General features: G+C 42.2%; 1 protein-coding gene across 6 annotated transcripts; it reads left to right on the forward strand.

The window, feature by feature from the left end:
• The first annotated feature begins 113 nt into the window (after window positions 1-113).
• On the forward strand, window positions 114-15,448 carry bag5 (BCL2 associated athanogene 5). 6 transcript variants are annotated; one of them, XM_047611215.1, is made up of 4 exons: window positions 126-192; window positions 3,606-3,861; window positions 7,571-8,464; window positions 9,884-15,448. In XM_047611215.1, the coding sequence occupies exons 2-4, from the start codon at window positions 3,830-3,832 to the stop codon at window positions 10,422-10,424; spliced, it is 1,467 nt and encodes a 488-aa protein (XP_047467171.1). In that variant the 5' UTR covers window positions 126-192; window positions 3,606-3,829; the 3' UTR covers window positions 10,425-15,448. The 6 variants fall into 6 exon arrangements, with proteins under 6 accessions (XP_047467169.1, XP_047467171.1, XP_047467172.1 ...); XM_047611216.1 differs by lacking the exon at window positions 126-192 and adding an exon at window positions 199-3,371; XM_047611213.1 differs by lacking the exon at window positions 3,606-3,861 and having other exon boundaries at window positions 114-192.
• Window positions 15,449-17,371: the final 1,923 nt, after the last annotated feature.

Consider the following 17,371-nt stretch of genomic DNA (forward strand, 5'->3'; position numbering starts at 1 on the left):
TAAACACACACACACACATTTATATATAAACTATAATCTCCAGAGTGAGGAGTCGTACTTTGCTCACACAGACGTCATGTGTGTTTAAAGTTAGCGTCTGACATCCACTGCTTATCACTTCAGAACAGACGTCATGATGAGAAGAGCGGCGAAGAAAAAGAAACGATCGAAGCCTCAGAGAACAGGAAACAGGTAGAGATCCTGAAAACATGGCAGTTTAAACACTAAATACTTTAATTATTCTTAGAATAATAATAACTACTATTTTATGTTTTCCATAACTATATTTTCAAGTATAGTATTTATTTATTTAGTAATTGACAGAAACAGCTCCTATTTCTCAATAGGGAAAATTATATTTTATTTTATTAGTGAATAATAAGTGTATAAATATCTTAATTACTTTTTAAAATAAATAATAAACAATTTTAAAGTGAATTACATTTAATTATCTCAACTTTTAAAAAAAACTACTCCTAATACCTTTTGTTTTGTTAATAAGAGATACCTTTTAATCACAAAAACAACGTATGTGAGAAGGTAAGAGGTGAGAGCTGCTTAATGGTATTTGCATCCTTCAGTATTTTCTACATTTCTGCATAAAAATGGCTCAAAACATGAGTGGATTTTCACACGAGTCAGCATGAGAGTGGACAGAAAGAACCCAATCATAGACATGAAACTGAAATGTCACATTTAGAATTTGTTTATTCAGGAAAATGAGCCGATATTACATATCTATGGAGTGGACCTGTTGGATTACAAGACGATTTAAAGGCCACATTAGTCCATGTGTTTACTTCAGTGTGTCATTAGATTTCTGCTTTGACGTTTACTCAGCTCAGGTAAAAAGTTGTTGTTGCTCATCAGGCTGAAAAAACGTCCCAAAATAATCTCTAAAGAGTTTAAAATCCACAAATAATCTACCGTCAGACAGATTTTAGACGACTGTTCCCCTCGACAGGAGAAGTGACGAGTTCACTGATGATGGACAAAGACAAAGACACTGCTCTGTGTCCAAAAAGAACAATTCTGAACTATTCATTCTTAAATGAGAGGTGTCACATTTGGAAATGAACCAACAGAACCTCATATTAATCAAGAGGGCGGTAACGTCCTAGTTTGAAACTGTTTTGCTGCATCTGGACCCGGACGTCTCATCACCATTGACAGAGCAATGAATTCTGAATTACACCAGTGAATCCTAAAAGAAAATGTCAGGACATGTGTCCACGAGCTGAATCTGAAGAGAAACTGGACAACGTAGGAAAACAAGGAGCCCAAGAACAACAAATGGTTTTACAGAAGAATAGTTAAAGAGGAACGGCCAAGTCAAAGTCCTGACTTTAATCCAATAGAAATGTTGTTTAGTTTCTGTTATTGCTGCATTAGGAGGTCACAGCAGGCACTGAGAACAAGTGTCCACACATTTATGCACCTAAATGATATGGAATAGTTATATCTATAATAACTTACATTTGTGTTATTGGGTCCTCATCATGTATGTTCAGGACTTATGTGAAAATCCAATTATGTTTTTAGTAATTTTTAAGCCTAAATGTGGGTGAAACTCTTAAATATATTGCAATATATATTGCTTATATTGCAAAACATAGTTTTTTTTTCTTTATCAACAACTTCATTACGATTAGGTAAAATATTTTTAGCAGTACAAAATAATTTTAGCTAAATTTCCTTTTTATTTTATATTTATTTGCTTATTTTTGTCGGGACAGTGCATATTAATGGAAAGTGCAGTTCATGACGCATTGTAAATATGCAGGAGTTAGCATTACATGCTAAATTTCATCCGCAGTCCCCAAAAAATAAATATATAAATGCATAACTGTAATGCTAAATAAGGTATTATTACATCTTAAATGTAAAAAAAAAATAAAAATAAAAACAACAACAAAAAAACAATACTTAAATAACACCCAGAAAATGTTAAGTCCGGTTCATGACCATTCAGGACATACTTGACATTTATATCCTCTTATTTATTTATTTTTTTTAATTTAATACTGTTAATTTTTCCAGTAACGCTCTGTTAAATGTAAACAAAAAAATATTTAAATAACGACCAGAAAAGGTAAACACGACAGTCAGGGCCGCTCAGTGGCTGACACAGCATTAAATAAATAAAAGAGGAGTGTTTATAAAATAGTTATAATATGAACCTCCGGAGGTTTGTCCTGCAGGGCGGACGGTCTGGAGCTCCAGATCCGGTTCCCTGCAGCTAAAAGCCGGACTAGAGCAGAGAGGAGAGGCTCCTCCATGTTGGACGTCCCGCTGCTGCTCCGGCGGCCATTTTGGAAAAACCTTCACTAAACCGGCGTCTTAAAAAATATGATAAATAACATCAGACGATGTTACACATCACAGCGTTTTTTTGTCGTTAATCGACACTAACTTTTTAACTTTCACCAGTTCGCGTTTTTTCTGCGCATAAATCAGCTGCTGGGTCACGTGAGCACGGGTCAAGACCGTGGGTGCGCTTGAAAATCTCACCGACACAAACTAAGATACAGAAACAGAAATACAATTTATTAATACAATTCAGTTTCTACTGTTCACCATCTAGACATACAACCATTCACACAACAATAACACATAGCAGGAGTAGCATGATATGGCCTGAGATTAAGTACAATTAATTTAAGGCGGAAAGCAGAATAAATAGTAATAAAGCAGAATACTTGAAAAAATGAGATAAAAATAAGATACAAATAACAGATTAAAAGGTAATATGTGCATTTCTTCACCACAAAAGCACTATTAGATTGGTTATTTTATTAATTTTACACATAGAGATATTTATTCCACTTAGTACAATTATTTTTGGGACATTAAAATGCATTAGCATTAACGTTTTATAAAAATACCAGGCTAATATTAAATTACTAGACAAATCCAAGCGGAAATTCTGCTTTAAGATATTTATTAAAGCTTTGATAATTAAAATCAACCCGCTGCTAGCATTTATTTGGTGCCCGCCTTTCCCGCTACGTAGAAACGGCTACATGGAGCGCACCCACACTTGGACAACCAAAACTTGCGCTAGGTTAAAAACAGTAAAACCGTCCATCCCGAAGATAATCCATTTATGTAAATTTCTTCCACGTGCGTAACACTTTATTACGTGTTAATTAAACATAAAGCCTTGTATTTTATCCGAAAACGTTAAACGGACGCCAGCAAAACGTCGTTCGTGTCATTTTGTCGAGCACCGACGAACTCCGTGTTAGTTCATACTCGTGGGCAGGAAAGTAACTACTAGAAGGTTGCTAGGTAGGCTAATGTTTTGCTTTAATTAGAGGAGGTGCGCACTTTTCCGCCACGGTTCAGATGGCTGTACGCTGGTTATGCAGGTAAGAGTGAAACTCCGCGAGTTGTGTTTGTTTGTAAAGACCTCCGCCCCCCAAAAAACTGGAGTTATTTGGCCGAGGTGGGGCTGAGTCAGGTGATCATCGGTAGCTCGCTTAACACACCGATACGCGCACACACAGACACACACACAATGACACAAGGCTTCTGCTGTTAATTTTAGATGCTACTTTAAATATTATGTAAGCACCGGTAAAGGTATTTATTTTTAAACCGAGACGCTTTAGGAGGAAGACCCTCTGTTAAGGCTGTGGGAGGGGCGACAGCAGCTGGACCGCAGTCTCTCAGTGTCTCTCAGTGTCTCACTCGGTCTCCGGGTGCTGAAGCTGTGACCGTAGCATCGTCTCCTCTCTGGATTCTGGATCTATCCCTCCAACCCACCCACCCACACGGTCTCTTTCCACCTGCCTTGGCTGATGGAAACACACACACGTCCGCAGAAATGTGCGCGAATGTGTTTGGCGTTTTGAAAAGGTGAGATGATAATGCAGCTGTAGTTTGTGTGAGAGGGAGAGGATGCAGCTGACAGCATCTGGATGTGTGAGATCTGGAGGAAGGAGGAGTTGGTGGAGGTGGTGGTGGTGGTGGTTCTGGTTCTGGTTCTGATAGATTACCCCTTTTTGCAAGCATATCTGCGGTGACATAATGCGCAAAAGCCGTGCAGCAGCACCGGTGCAGGCAGTGTGGAGCTGGGGGAAAGGTGCTTTCCAGAGACTGGAGGTGCTGGATGATACCTGCAGCCCTGTTAGCCCTCTCATTTACGGTTCCCTAACCCCGGCTTTCAAACCACCTGCACCAGCTTCTCTCTCTCCCACCCACCCCACCACCCCTTTTTTTTACTTGTCTATTTCCTGGCCATGAAGCTGTTGGCCAGGCTGGAGTGGATTTTGCTGAGATTATCCTAATAAATGCTCAGATTTGTAAGCTGTGACTCGGCTCGCGTCCCAGCCCCTCGCCCTCTTACATAAAAGTGCTTTGGGGGGGAAACGCTGATGCATAATGCTGCCAATTCTAATGAGCATAATTGATGCTGTGGGATAACAAGGCGTCACACGTTGTGGGTTTTTTTTTTTTTTTTTTTAAAGTGTTTATGTGCAACGATTCCACTTTGCTTTTAGGCACCTTGGTCACGATAACCACAGCCCACAGTCTTGTTGGCGCTGCATCTCCTCACAGCCATGTTCTGGTTCGCTCATCTTGATCCTGTGTTTACTGCTCAGCCTGTGGATGTAGAAAGTTCACGTGGGTTGAATATCGTTTCTTTTCTGTTCCCACTAGAGGCCGTTTGGGTGAAGCTCTAGGCCCCTGCGGGGTCAGAGGGCATCCTGTTATGTGCAGACAGAGGCAGCGTGGATTTGCTGTATTAACAAGAAGTTCAGGGGCATCACAAGAGTTAGCGTTTGTCTGCGAGATTTTACCAAAAGAGAAATAATTGGTGTGTTGATAGGAAACTGCTGCAAAAAGATGCAAAGCAAATGCAAAGAAATTAAAAAATGACTGCAAATAGACACAAAATGGTGTAAAAATTACCATATACACATGCACAATAGCTAAAAAGAACGACAAAGAGACATCACAGACACACTTGGATGCAAAAGAGGCACAACAACTACAAAGAAAAAAAGCAGAAAATAGCCTTTTAGTTGTGCACTACAACTACAAAGACGTAGAGATGCAAAACTATCACAAAAAAGACACTAATCAGCTACTGAGAGACGCAAAGTTACTTAAAAATGAAGCAAAGCGACTACAACGGGACACAAAGAGGTGGAAAAGAGATCCAAAAGGTCAATAAATAAATATGGAAGTATTAAAAAAAATTATAATTTCTTTTAGTGTGGGTATATTGATTGTTTACGGATTGTTTTCTCGTTGTTTATAGTCAGTTGTTGTCAGTTTATTTGTCAGTCAGCAGCAGTTTAAAAAAAATAAATAAATAAAACAAAAAAAACACCAACTTGTTCCATTTAAAATGACTCAAAACTGAGGAATGAAGGCGGAGAAGCTTGAATCAACATCGCTCTGGCATTTTAGATTTGAAAACAAAAAAACAATTCAATCTTTTTAGCTCCTACGTATTAAACCCACTTCTTTCGCCGATGACGTTTTTCTAGGTGTGGAGTCGAGAACGTTTTCGTCCGCCCTGAGGCACCTGTGACACATTTAATCTCCCTCCCACAGTGTTGAAGGCTTCTGGGTGTTGGTCAGCTCTGTGTTTTAAGGGTTGACGGAGAGAAGGGAGGCTTTTAAACGTGGATTACAGCGCTATCAGCTTCCTGTCGGGCGGCGGAGTCGATAGCAACGCTCGGTGATGCTCTGAATGGTCGTCACGTGGGTGTTCTTGTTTCGAAATGTAGGTTGACCTCATTGCTCTGACTTAAGAACAGTTTCACTTGCTGCGCTTTTTTTTTACAAAATGAAAGCGATATTTCTGAAATTTCAATTGCAGCTTGCACCTGTTTCCATTTAATAGCGTTTTGCGAATGAGCTCCTGTGAAATCCCATCTCCCATGATGTCCCATGTGATATCCCATAATTTAAAAGACTTCACTTTAAGGAAGATGGACTTCAAATGAACTGATGACATGACCCCTTGTGTCATCATCTCCGATGACGGTGAAATGCAAAAAAAATGTGTTTCCATTGCACTTTTGCGATAACAAATCTAAGGTGTTTTCAAAATGTAGCCCATTACCAGTTTTTATTGCGATATTTAGATTTTGCGTATTTCTAGGGGTAATGGAAACATAGCAAATGCCTTTTCTTTGCTTTATTAGCTACACCTGCAAAGCAACTAAACCAACGGTTGGATGTTTTTCAGCGTTGGGTTGTCGGCACTTTTAAGTCAATTTATTTTGCTGTGTTGAGTGAACCAGATCACTCTTGATTGGCTGATCCGCTTGAAGAAGAGAAACAGGAAGTGATTGCAGTAAACGAACCAGCAGAGACATTCAAATCCGTAAATGTTTTCAACCCGATGATCTAGAATAAATAAACCGTTGACCAACTGATGAGTAAGATTCAGGAGAGACCAGCTCTTTATTTTTGTTGGTTTTTACAGTTAACGGTAGCTCTGCCTGGCCTGATCGTGAGCTTGGAGCCTCAGGTTACCCCCTAGTTGAAGGGGTTTTCTTGTCAAATAGAAGAAGAGCCAGGCCTCTGTCCGTACACTATTCAGTATTTTTACGTTCGGCTTGTTTAAATCGGAAATGCACCATTTACACAGGAAACCAGAGCCACTGGTTGGTATGAAAGTCTTCGTTTTAATATCTTGTTCATTGACTCTTTGGCCCCAGAGGCCGCGTTGGAGGATTGTACGATGTAGGATTATCTTCCACAAATATTAATGCTACATTAATTTTCATAATAAGTAGTATGTTAAATTCCTCTGGTGGGGATTCCAGTGCTTGGCAGAGGTCTCAGAGTTTTTCTTTGCGGCTTTGGCGAAGATCCAGGCGTTGGTAGTAGGTCCTACTCGACCAGCGCCGGCTGTAACAATAAGAAAAGGAACTTTTGAAGTGATCCGCCCTTTTCCGGCCAGCAGACAACATTGTTGGGTTTTCAGAGGCTCTGATTGTTGCTCATTGTTCTGCCGTTCCATTTCGCAACCCGAAAAAAAAAAAAAAAAAAGTCCTTATCTTGAGCTTGGAGCCTCAGGTGGACTCGTAATGGAGAGGTGGCAGCGCCGCTGAAGGTTTTTTCTTTTCAAATAGAAGAAGATCCAGGGCTCCGTCCGTACACTTTTCAATATTTTTATGTTCAGCTTGTTTAAGTCGGGAAATACACAAGTCACAGAGGAAACCAGAGCCTGGGACGCCCACTAGCGAACCCACTGTTGGTATGAAAGTCTTCAGGACATTTTAATATCTTGTTTATTGACTCTTTGGCCCCAGAGGCCGCGTTTGCAGGATTGTGCGATGTAGAATTGTCTTCCACAAATATTAATGAAACATTGATTATCATAATAAGTATTATGTTCGTCTGGTGGGGATTCCAGTGCTTGGCAAGAGGTCTCAGAGTTTCTCTTTGCAGCTTTGGCGAAGATCCAGGCGTTAGTAGGAGGTCCTATTCAAGAAAAGGAGCTTTTTTTTGAAGTGATGTGTCCATTCTGGCCAGAAGACAACATTGTTGGGTTTTCAGAGGCTCTGATTGTCGCTCATTGTTGTGACTTTCCATTTCACAGCCTGTTCGGGAAGCCCTTTGATGGCGGGAAGAGGATGGACCATGGTGGCCCGCAGCAGCAGCAGCATCCGATGGATCAGCAGCAGCAGGCCTACCATGCGCACCACCCGGCCATGATGCGGCTGTACGAGGTCCAGAAGGAGGTGGCGTCCCTGGGGCCGCAGGTCTGCACCTTCAGCGGCCTGCAGGACGACCGGGACTACAAGCGCCTGGAGCGGGAGCTGACCCGGCTGCTGCTGGACGTGGACCAGGTGGACACGGAGGGCAAACCGGAGCTGCAGGGGGCGCGCAAGAGGGCCGCGCAGGAGGTGGAGGGGCTCCTGCGCTACCTGGAGGAGAACGCCACCCACCCGTCCCGCCTGGCGATCGAGCAGCTGAGCAACGAGGCGCGGCGGCTGGTGGACGAGCGGGTGGTGGCGCCGCAGCGGGCCGGCGGCGCGGCGGAGATCAGCGACGAGCTGGTGGACGCCCTGCAGGAGCTGGTGCTGAAGCTCACCCAGGTGAAGACGGAGGGGCGGGTGCCGCTGCGCAAGGCTCGCTACCGGGCGCTGACGCGCCTGTGCGCCGTGCAGGACGTGATCGAGGGGCGCACGCAGCAGCAGACGCTCTCCCTGCCGCTGTCGGGCGACACGCACGAGGCCGTCAACCGCATCAACCAGGTGATGGTGAAGGTGAGCGTGGCCCGCAGTCAGCTGGTGGCGCTGCTGATGGGCCTGAGCGGGAGGGACAGCTGCGCCCACCTGTCCCGCATCCTGACGGAGATGCAGGTGGAGCTGGACGCCCTGGACGTGTCCGGGAACGCCGCCATCAGGAATTACAGGAAGCAGGTCGTGGAGGAGATAAACGGGCTGCTGAAACACCTGGACCTGGAGGGGGAGGGAGAAGACACGCGCAGGTGGGTGTAAAAGATGCTCACATGCTTTAAATGATTCTTTTAAATGTCCTCATAATAATACAATTAAATAACCTGTAAATATTCAGATTTAAGTTTATGAACATTAACTGTGTCCCATTTTAAGACTGAACATCTCCTGTTTAATCTCCATAAAAACAGTTTAAAATGTTCATAAACAACTTCCTCTAAGCTTTGAGTGAGATCTCACATTAACGCACAACGTTGCTTCTTCACACTGCAGACATCGTGCCCTCTTGTTGCGGTATTAGGAAGTGATGTTCTCCATCTAAAGCACCTGGAGGTAGACAATAAGACGAGATCAGAGCACGATGATGGGACATTATGCACCAATGAGTTGCTTTTAAACATTGGGCTTTTTCCACTATGGTTCCCAAACCCAAATGGTCCTGAAATCCATTTTTTTTCCAAACACAGAAATAGTAAATACAACTTTGTGGTAAACTTCCTGAACAGGAAGGAAATATAGAGGCTGTGCACTAGCGTCACTTCCGCCCTGAGAGGCAAAAACATGGTGAAATGTATCAGTAAATACAGCGAGACCAGGGAAAATGTGGATTATCAGATCAAATTACGGACAATTGGACTCGACAATGATCCATATGAACTAGTATGGATTTAGAAAGTGGATTAGCCTCAGTTTCAGTTAGTTTTAAGTTAGTTTTAGTTCATTTCATTATGTTAAATGTAAAAGAGCTTTACTGAGAAGTAACGTTAGCCATACAATTTGGAGTGATCACAAATATTCAGTTTATCGTTTTATTTATTGTTGGAACTGAAATAGTTACTGTCGGCCGTAACTACACCAAAACAACGACATCCACAAACTTACCTGACAGCGCTCCAGAACGTGACTAAAGAAGTAACTTAAGGAATGACTTGACTGACACTAAATGTGAACCACAACACCAGGTTTCTGTGCCTGGATTCCAGTTGTTTCTTCATAATGCAGCGATACATTTACTTCTCTTTTCTTTGGCAGATATCTGTAAAAATATAAAATATATCTCTGACTGCTTTTCAGATCTGCTGGTTCAGTCATTTGCAGAACAGCTCTTTTTAATTTTAATTAATTTTACAATTTAAACGCTATGAGTAATGCTGCTAATCTATCCATGCTAAAATGTCAGTTTCCGTAACCATGGAGACTTCGTTTGCTGTGATGTCACGTACATGTCAAGCAAACAAGTTTTGGATTGGGCACATCTATGGTTGATAACGAACCGAAAAACCCCAACTCTCCATCAGTGTTTCAGAACTAAAGGAGCTACTTTGCTGAAACTTCTTCAAGGAAATTAAAACATGTCCACTTGTCGTTGTTGAAGAGACGCAGCAGGGTTGTACTTTCCAGACTAGTTCAGGTCGATCCAACATCTGGTGATCTGGTGTTTGTTCCCGTAGGTACGACTTGGCGCAGAACAACTCCATCCGCGAGATCGAGGCGGTGAGAGCCCACGTGTCCCACCTCCGAGAGGGCGTCCTGCGACACTGCGCGATGGGCGACCTGGGCTTCAGGCCCAAGGCCGAGCTGCAGAGCCTCCTCACACACCTGGACCAGGTGGACACGGCCAAGAACCCGTGCATCAGAGAGGCCCGCCGCCGCGCCGTGGTGGAGGTCCAGGCCATCATCACCTTCCTGGACCTCCGCGAGGCCCTCGCCCGCCGCCAGCCGGGCCCCAGCGAACACCCGTCGCACCGGTCCGTGTGGCTCGTCCTCGGGAGCCTGTCGGACCTCCAGGCCCAGGTCCTGGGCTTCGACGGCAAGCGGGTCGACAAGAGCTACATGATCCTGGAGGAGCTGCTGACCAAGCAGCTGCTGGCGCTGGACGCCGTGGACCCGCAGGGCGACGAGTCGACCAAGGTGGCGCGGAAGCAGGCGGTGAAGTTCGCCCAGAACATTCTCAACTACCTGGACATGAAGACGGACGAGTGGGAGTACTGACTGGGTCGGGCGAAAAGGAGCTGACGATGTATGTAAATGTAAAAAAAAAAAAAAAGAAGAAACTGGTGCGTTTATCATTCCATGGGCTGTAAATATTGACTCAAATCCCCAGAATGCACTGCAGCAGCGCTTCTCCGTCATCTCTCTGTGGTAGTCATGGCCGACCCCGCTGAGAAACACAGAACTCCTTTTTTTTTTTTTTTTTTGTGAAACACACTTCTTCTCTCGGAGATTTCTTTTAATATCTCCCGTGTGTGTGTGAGTGTGTGTGTGCGTGCGTGCGTGCGTTTGAGTCGTCGTCGTCGTATTTGGCGTGTGGTCGTCGAAAGCCTGCTGCCAAAGCACTAAACAATTGCCTGTTAAAGTGGTCGCGTCCTCCCCGACTGCACTTGATATCGATAGATTGGATTAAGCGAGCGGTGGCTTCCTCGTCTGGCCTGATTAATTTGTTGCTAACGGAGACGGCGTGCGTTACACACGGTGACCTAATTAACGAGCGTCAGACCTGCAAGGTTTTTTTTTTAGGTGAAAGAGTCGGTTAATTTGATTTTGCTGCGTTTTCTTATTGGCCGAACGGGGGAAGTTCATGTGATCTGCGTTGAACTCTGGAGGTGAAGCGCGAGGCACCAGCTGGCGTTCAAGTCAGGCAATCTGTGTTTAAACAGAAATGTAATTAGACGGGGAAACGGTGGGAGTCTGCGGATGGAAGGTCACTCTCCTTTATCCCCCTCAGCATTTGGTCCAGGTCTCTGTCAGGCATGTCAACCCACCCCCCCCCTCCTCCAAAAAAACAAAAACAAAAACCAATCCAGATGTTTTCAAACTCAGTTGAAACCCTTCTCCTCCCGCCGCTTGTGTAGCTGCTGTTCTGTCTCGTTTCAGATGTTTTGTTGTGACTCTGTGTGAACGGCTACAAAAAGATCAGGTTCAGAGAAAGACGAATGGAGGCGAAAATGCTTTTTTTTTTTTTTTTGGTCCCCCTTTTTTGTTTCTACCCGCTGCTTCTTATACTGATGGAGGACAGAAGAGGTTGAGGCGGCGCTGTCCTTCGACACATCAAGGCTGAGTATCGCAGGGGCCGACAGCCGGGTTCCTGCGCCGCGGTGGAGGAGCATTGACGGTGATCGGAGTCGACGCAGCCTTTCCAGAAACTTCTCTGAGCCGCTGCTGGAGATGGTGGGTGGGTGGGAGGGTAAGGGGAGGGAGGGAGAGCGAGGATGAAGTCCAAATATCTGTGCCTTTATTTTCACCCCTCCCTTTGAACCTGTTCGTGTATTTAAATAAAAAAAAAAAAAGAAAGAAAAAGAAACAGAAGCAGCCTTGTAGTGCATAAAGAGCCGGCTCGTTTCTGCGTTAATGCACAAGAATGAGGACACTAGAGCGCTGAATGTGTTTACGGAGAAGCACCTTGGCCGTCGTTGCCACAAGAAATTTGCACTACGTGTCAAATCTTTGTAAAAAAATCTGCAAATTTTCTTCCCCCCCCTCGTCCCTCAATAAACTTCCGGTCAGTGATTTGTAGTTTCACGCTTGCAGGCAGCCTCACTGGGAAAATTAAGATTAAATAATAACTTAAAATGACTTCACAGTTTCCTGCTTAACCTCCCGACATGAAGTTATCACATGATCTTTACCGGTGGATGGAGGCTCCTCCACCAGCTTCCTCTTCTCTCTTCAGGTGTGTGAGTGCAGCGTAGCATACCTGAGTAATAATAATAAAATAATCAATAATATAAGTAGATAAGATGGTAATAAAATGCTGTTCTTGGTTCTGAAACAACAGTATAAAAATATGTTTTAGTTTTTTTGTTTTTTGCATAATTTTTCTTTTATTTTTAGTTGTTATTTTCATTTTCATGATTCACAGTATAACTTATAATATATACCCATCCTAAATAATCAATCCAACTGAATATCTACAAAAAAAACACACAAAAAAATACAAAAGAAAACAAAATCAGTTGCTACAACGTCGCAGTTATGTCGCTTAGAACTTCTTTCCTTCTAATCTTCTATCATCTTATATTTTAGGGCTTTTTTTTGTTTGTATTTGTTTTTTTGAAGATTGATATAGAACAACATAGGTTCAGTTTATCCTGAGGTAGTTCTGGCGTAGCTTGGACTTTTGAGTCATTATCTTGCTGTAGGATGAAGCCCTGAACCAACAAGACCAGAGGAACTTTTGACCAGTAGTGGATTTAAAAAATAAAGAGCAAATGTTGAACATCATCAGGGAGGAAAAGTTGTTTCTAATATTTTTAATTGAGCTACATGTAAGAATTTAAACGTGCCACATTCAATAAATAATCTGTTAGTTGACTCTAAATAACCCATTTTATTTATTACTCGTGTAACTTGTCCTTTACGATGTAAATCTCCACAACTCTTCCTTCATCGTGGCTCATAAATTAAAAATACCTCAGCGGGAAAGAGGTTGTCGACCGATCTTGTCTGATTGGCAGATTATGCGACTTTTCTTGGCTGTGGAAGCTTTTTTTTTTTTTTTTTCCTGAGTTTATTTCCGTGAGGTTGCCTGCAGTGCGAAGCCAAACTAAAGTGTCAAATAACGTCCTGATAATTTCTACCACGACGAGTGATTGAGGCGACGAAGCCCAAGCAAATGTTTTGTCGTTCGTTCCAAGCCGCCCAGAACGGTGTCGTCCTGTTTCGCTGCCTTTGTGTTCCACTGAACTCCCACGGACCCTTTTTATCTGCTTTAAGCTGCTACTGGAAGCATTTTGTATCGGCTCGGCCTCGCCCCCCGTCCCACCGGGGGCGGGGGGCAGCCGTCTGACTCATTATAAAATTAGATTAAACAGTGGTCATTAAGCATGGCCAGCCGGCCTGGATGCTGTCGCAACAGATGCTCTCTCTCTTCAGACCAAACCAGTCCGGACACACCTTAACTTCACTTTCTATTTCTATTTATTCCCTTTTGAAACCTCTCTTTGAATAGTTTATGAAAACACTGTATAAAGAAATGTTGGTTACATCTTTAAGTGTCGTCCCACAGAGAGCGAAGATCTCTAAATGTTTTTGCTGAAGGATTTTGTTGAGATGAAATCACCACTGCTCCTCCAAAACTGTGACGTTTGCGCATGGACACACTTTATTTTTTATTTATTTCTTTTCTTTTTTTCAAAGTATTAGAAGCTGGTTTCACTTTTGAAATGATGGATCAGTGTTGTAAAAAACAGCTCTGTGGCATTTATGTGTGTTTACACTAAAAAGAAGGTTTGTTTTATAGTTGTAAAAAGAAAACCCAAAAACCTACCAAGAAGATAAAGCTTAAGATGTATTTTATTTTTTCTTTACTGTCAACATATCCCTACAGTGCTTCTGTGGCTCATCAGTTTAAAAAACTGCTCACAAATTATATTTTAATAGACTAAGAAAATATTCAGTAAATTTCTTTAAATGCATTTTTCATTTTCAGATATTAACTCCAGACACGTGGCTACGTTTACATGGACATTATAAGTTAAGTATATACTTACATTAACTGGCAAATCTGCACATAATATAACATTTAAAATTGAGGCATTTTCAGATTATTAGTGGATTTCCATGTAAACGTTGCAGACGTAAACTCCTAATTACATTTGCATGACTTTAAAAATCAAATTCAAATCTCGGATTTACTCTAAAAAAGAGCAAATAATCTCTTATAATAAATGTGAACCAGCCTCCAAACCACGCACTTCAACATAAAATCTTTTCAGTCTTTTCCTTGCCTCGGTTTTTTATCCACCCACCCCCACACACACACAACACATAGGCGGCCCGCTAAAAGCAGCTCGGGGTCTCCGCGTGTCTGAACTTGGTGGCTCTGGAGTCCATTAAACAAGGGTTTAAAAGATTCAGATCCAGTGGGTATTCAGAGACGGCCCTGTTGCGGGACGATGCATTTACACGGGAAAAACAACAAACAGGCTGAGCGAGCTGCAGGAGGTTCAAAGGTTTGACTTTCCTTTAGAGGTTGAATGTAATCGTGGAGGAATGTTTATTTATTTATCATCATTTTTTATATTCCATAGAACCAAAGTTTCTTATGATATAGAGAGATGCTTGATGACTGGTAAGATGGCAGCAGAACGGTGGATTGAGGTGGTTTTAGCATCCAAATGTCCACACCTGAGTCAGTAAATTGAAGCTTGAACGCTACACCAGGAAAACCTGTTTCAGCTGCTGTTACAAGGAAACCTTCATTGTTAACCATTTGTTTTAAATGTAACGATTACTTGCAGAATTTCAGTAAGCTAGCTGTTGATTATCAGTTTAAACTACGGATAAAATTGTGCAAAAGTGCAAAAAAAAACGATGGCAGCTGAGCACCACCTCTTTCACCATTTTTTTGGAATTAGCTGAGAGTTCGGTGGAGTAACGCACTGCCAAGATGGCGACGGCCGCAGACGCCACACTGAGCTTCAAAATGCTCATCAGGAAACCTATTTTATATACAGTCCAAGGACAATACCTGCATCGCTGTGTATCAAGTCATAAAAAAAGAAACGAGAACATGTAAAGCATGCTTCTTATAACTTAACTCTTTTCCCAGCACTGTCCTTTTGCTAAGCTAAGCTAACTGCTAGAATCACATCTAAAGTCTACATTGTTGAGTTGGTGCAACTGGCTGCAGAAAAAATTAAAAGAAACACCAGAAATTCACCAAAGGAGAAAAGATTTTCCTTGCTGAGCTTTTTTTTTTTTTTTTTTTTTTTTTTTTTTGGTCGCTCTTGTTTGTTACTGCTTTGCCTTTCTTTCTGCAAAAGACAGGAATGTGTTCATAGGTGGAAAAAGGTATTTTATTTTTTCTAATTGTACGTTTTCTTACGTCGCCTTTAACTGCATTGATTGTGACAGGCTTTCGATGTTTCTCCTCCGAGATGCGCTTGTACAAAAAAGCACACCAACACTGGAAAAACAAAAAGAAAAAAAAAGAAAAATATGTTGTGTGAATGCCCCATGGATGGTTGTGTTTAGAGTTTGTATTCCCAATGCAAAATAAAGACGCGGTGTCTTCATTCGTGTGTGGTCAGTGTGTTTTTTTGTTGTTGTTGTTGTTGAGCCTTTACACATGAGAAAATGTTTATGGTACAATGCTCACATAGGGTTATTTAAAGAAAATATATAGCATCACCAAGGGACACTGGAAAAAAAAGACATTTCCTGCATCACAAACTCACCCTACTGCATTAAAATTTTAGCTCTTATCCAGAGTGGGTAGTTGAGTGTCTCGTTCAAGGACAGTGTGACAAGATGTTTGGTACAAAAACAATCCTGATAATAGATTTTCTGCACCAATATCTAGTTTCTAATAAAGAATTTAAAAAAAAAAAACATTCTTTTTTTTCTATTAACATCTTTATTGATATACAGAAAAAAGACAAACAACCACAGTACAGCTCATCAGACAAAAAGACCTGACAAACAACAAACCGTGTAGGACACTAAAAATACAAACTCAAATTAAACCACACGGGGGGCCAGTACTGTACCATAGAAATTAGGTTGTTGCATTCATTATCATTTACAAGTTCATCTAAATGGAAACGAGGTGACAATAATCTCTTACAGAGCAGCACAACAACAACCCTCCATTATCTCAAACCCGTCGGTATGTTCGGCCCTTGGATCCGGCGCTTTCGTATGACGTCACTTCCTGAAAAGTGCACGATCATATCTGGCAGGCTAACACATTTGGTACCGATAACGGTATCATTCATTTCTGCCGTTCGTTCCATTCCTAGAACATCACAAATCCAATAAACACCGTTTCTTCTGTCTTGGCTCTGAGCTGTGCAGCCCTATATCCATTCTCGACTCTGTTCTCCGGCTGCTACTAATTAGCAAGAAACCAACGTAGCGACAATGCTAACATTCCCCATGTCTGAAATCGTTCATTCACTCCCCTGACTATAGCAAGCCGATTTAACATTTAAATAAGTTTGACATTAACATTGTAGATATCAACAACGTCTTTCTGACTAACCGTAATTACATTTTGAATACAATTAAATTGCGACTATTCCTAATTTCAGTTTGAGATATCTACAACGTCATTTCGCCTAGCCCAAGTATATATATATATATATATACAGTGGTTATACCATTATAATTTACACGTTACTAAAACGCAATGATTTTGTAAACAATTATGTGTGATGCTCATGAAATAAAAAATAAAATTATGTTTTGTTTCGCGACGAAACTTCAAAATGTGTCTCACTAACGGCCACTAACGGCCATTAACGGCGGCGCCGCTACAGACGCAATGCATGATGGGATACCCACCACCGTTGGGTGTTGTGGCCCTATGTGGTGGATAGGGGACGATTATGGACACTGCCATTGGTATGTTGGCAAGAACCTAAACCCCTTGTTTTGAATTATTTACATTTAAGCTATATTATTCTGGGCCTGGGAGATGTGTTAGCATGCTCATGTCTGTCCCGTTCCTGTCATTAGTTTCCAGCTCCCCAATTTTAAAGCAGAAGCAGTGGCTCTACTACCCAACTAGTGGTTGGGTCACATCATGAAGAATTGATGAATCCTGCCTAAAATGGGCTGAGCTGTTCTTTCATTCCATCACTATATATGTGACCTATCTTTGACTTGACTCTTTTATTACCTGCCTTACCTGGGCTCCCACCTCACCTGGCATCTGCACAGAAACCCTCTGGACGCTCTTAATCCTGGATGAGGTGACAGGAAAAGTACAGGATCCTTCACTCCACCAGTTATTATTCATCATATTATTCACTGAGCTGAAGCACTGTCCTCCCTGCCACACGAGGTCATTCCACTCAATAAAAAGCAGCAAACTAGCTTCCAGGAAGTGCCAATGATTTGTATTTTCTCCATTTCTCTTTATTTGGGATTTGTACGACCTAAGATCTATAAAAACTAAGCATCGTCTTTGAACAGGAAGTAGTTCTGGGGTTCTC

The sequence above is a fragment of the Mugil cephalus genome, chromosome 17 (assembly GCF_022458985.1).
Source record: "Mugil cephalus isolate CIBA_MC_2020 chromosome 17, CIBA_Mcephalus_1.1, whole genome shotgun sequence".
Taxonomy (NCBI): domain Eukaryota; kingdom Metazoa; phylum Chordata; class Actinopteri; order Mugiliformes; family Mugilidae; genus Mugil; species Mugil cephalus.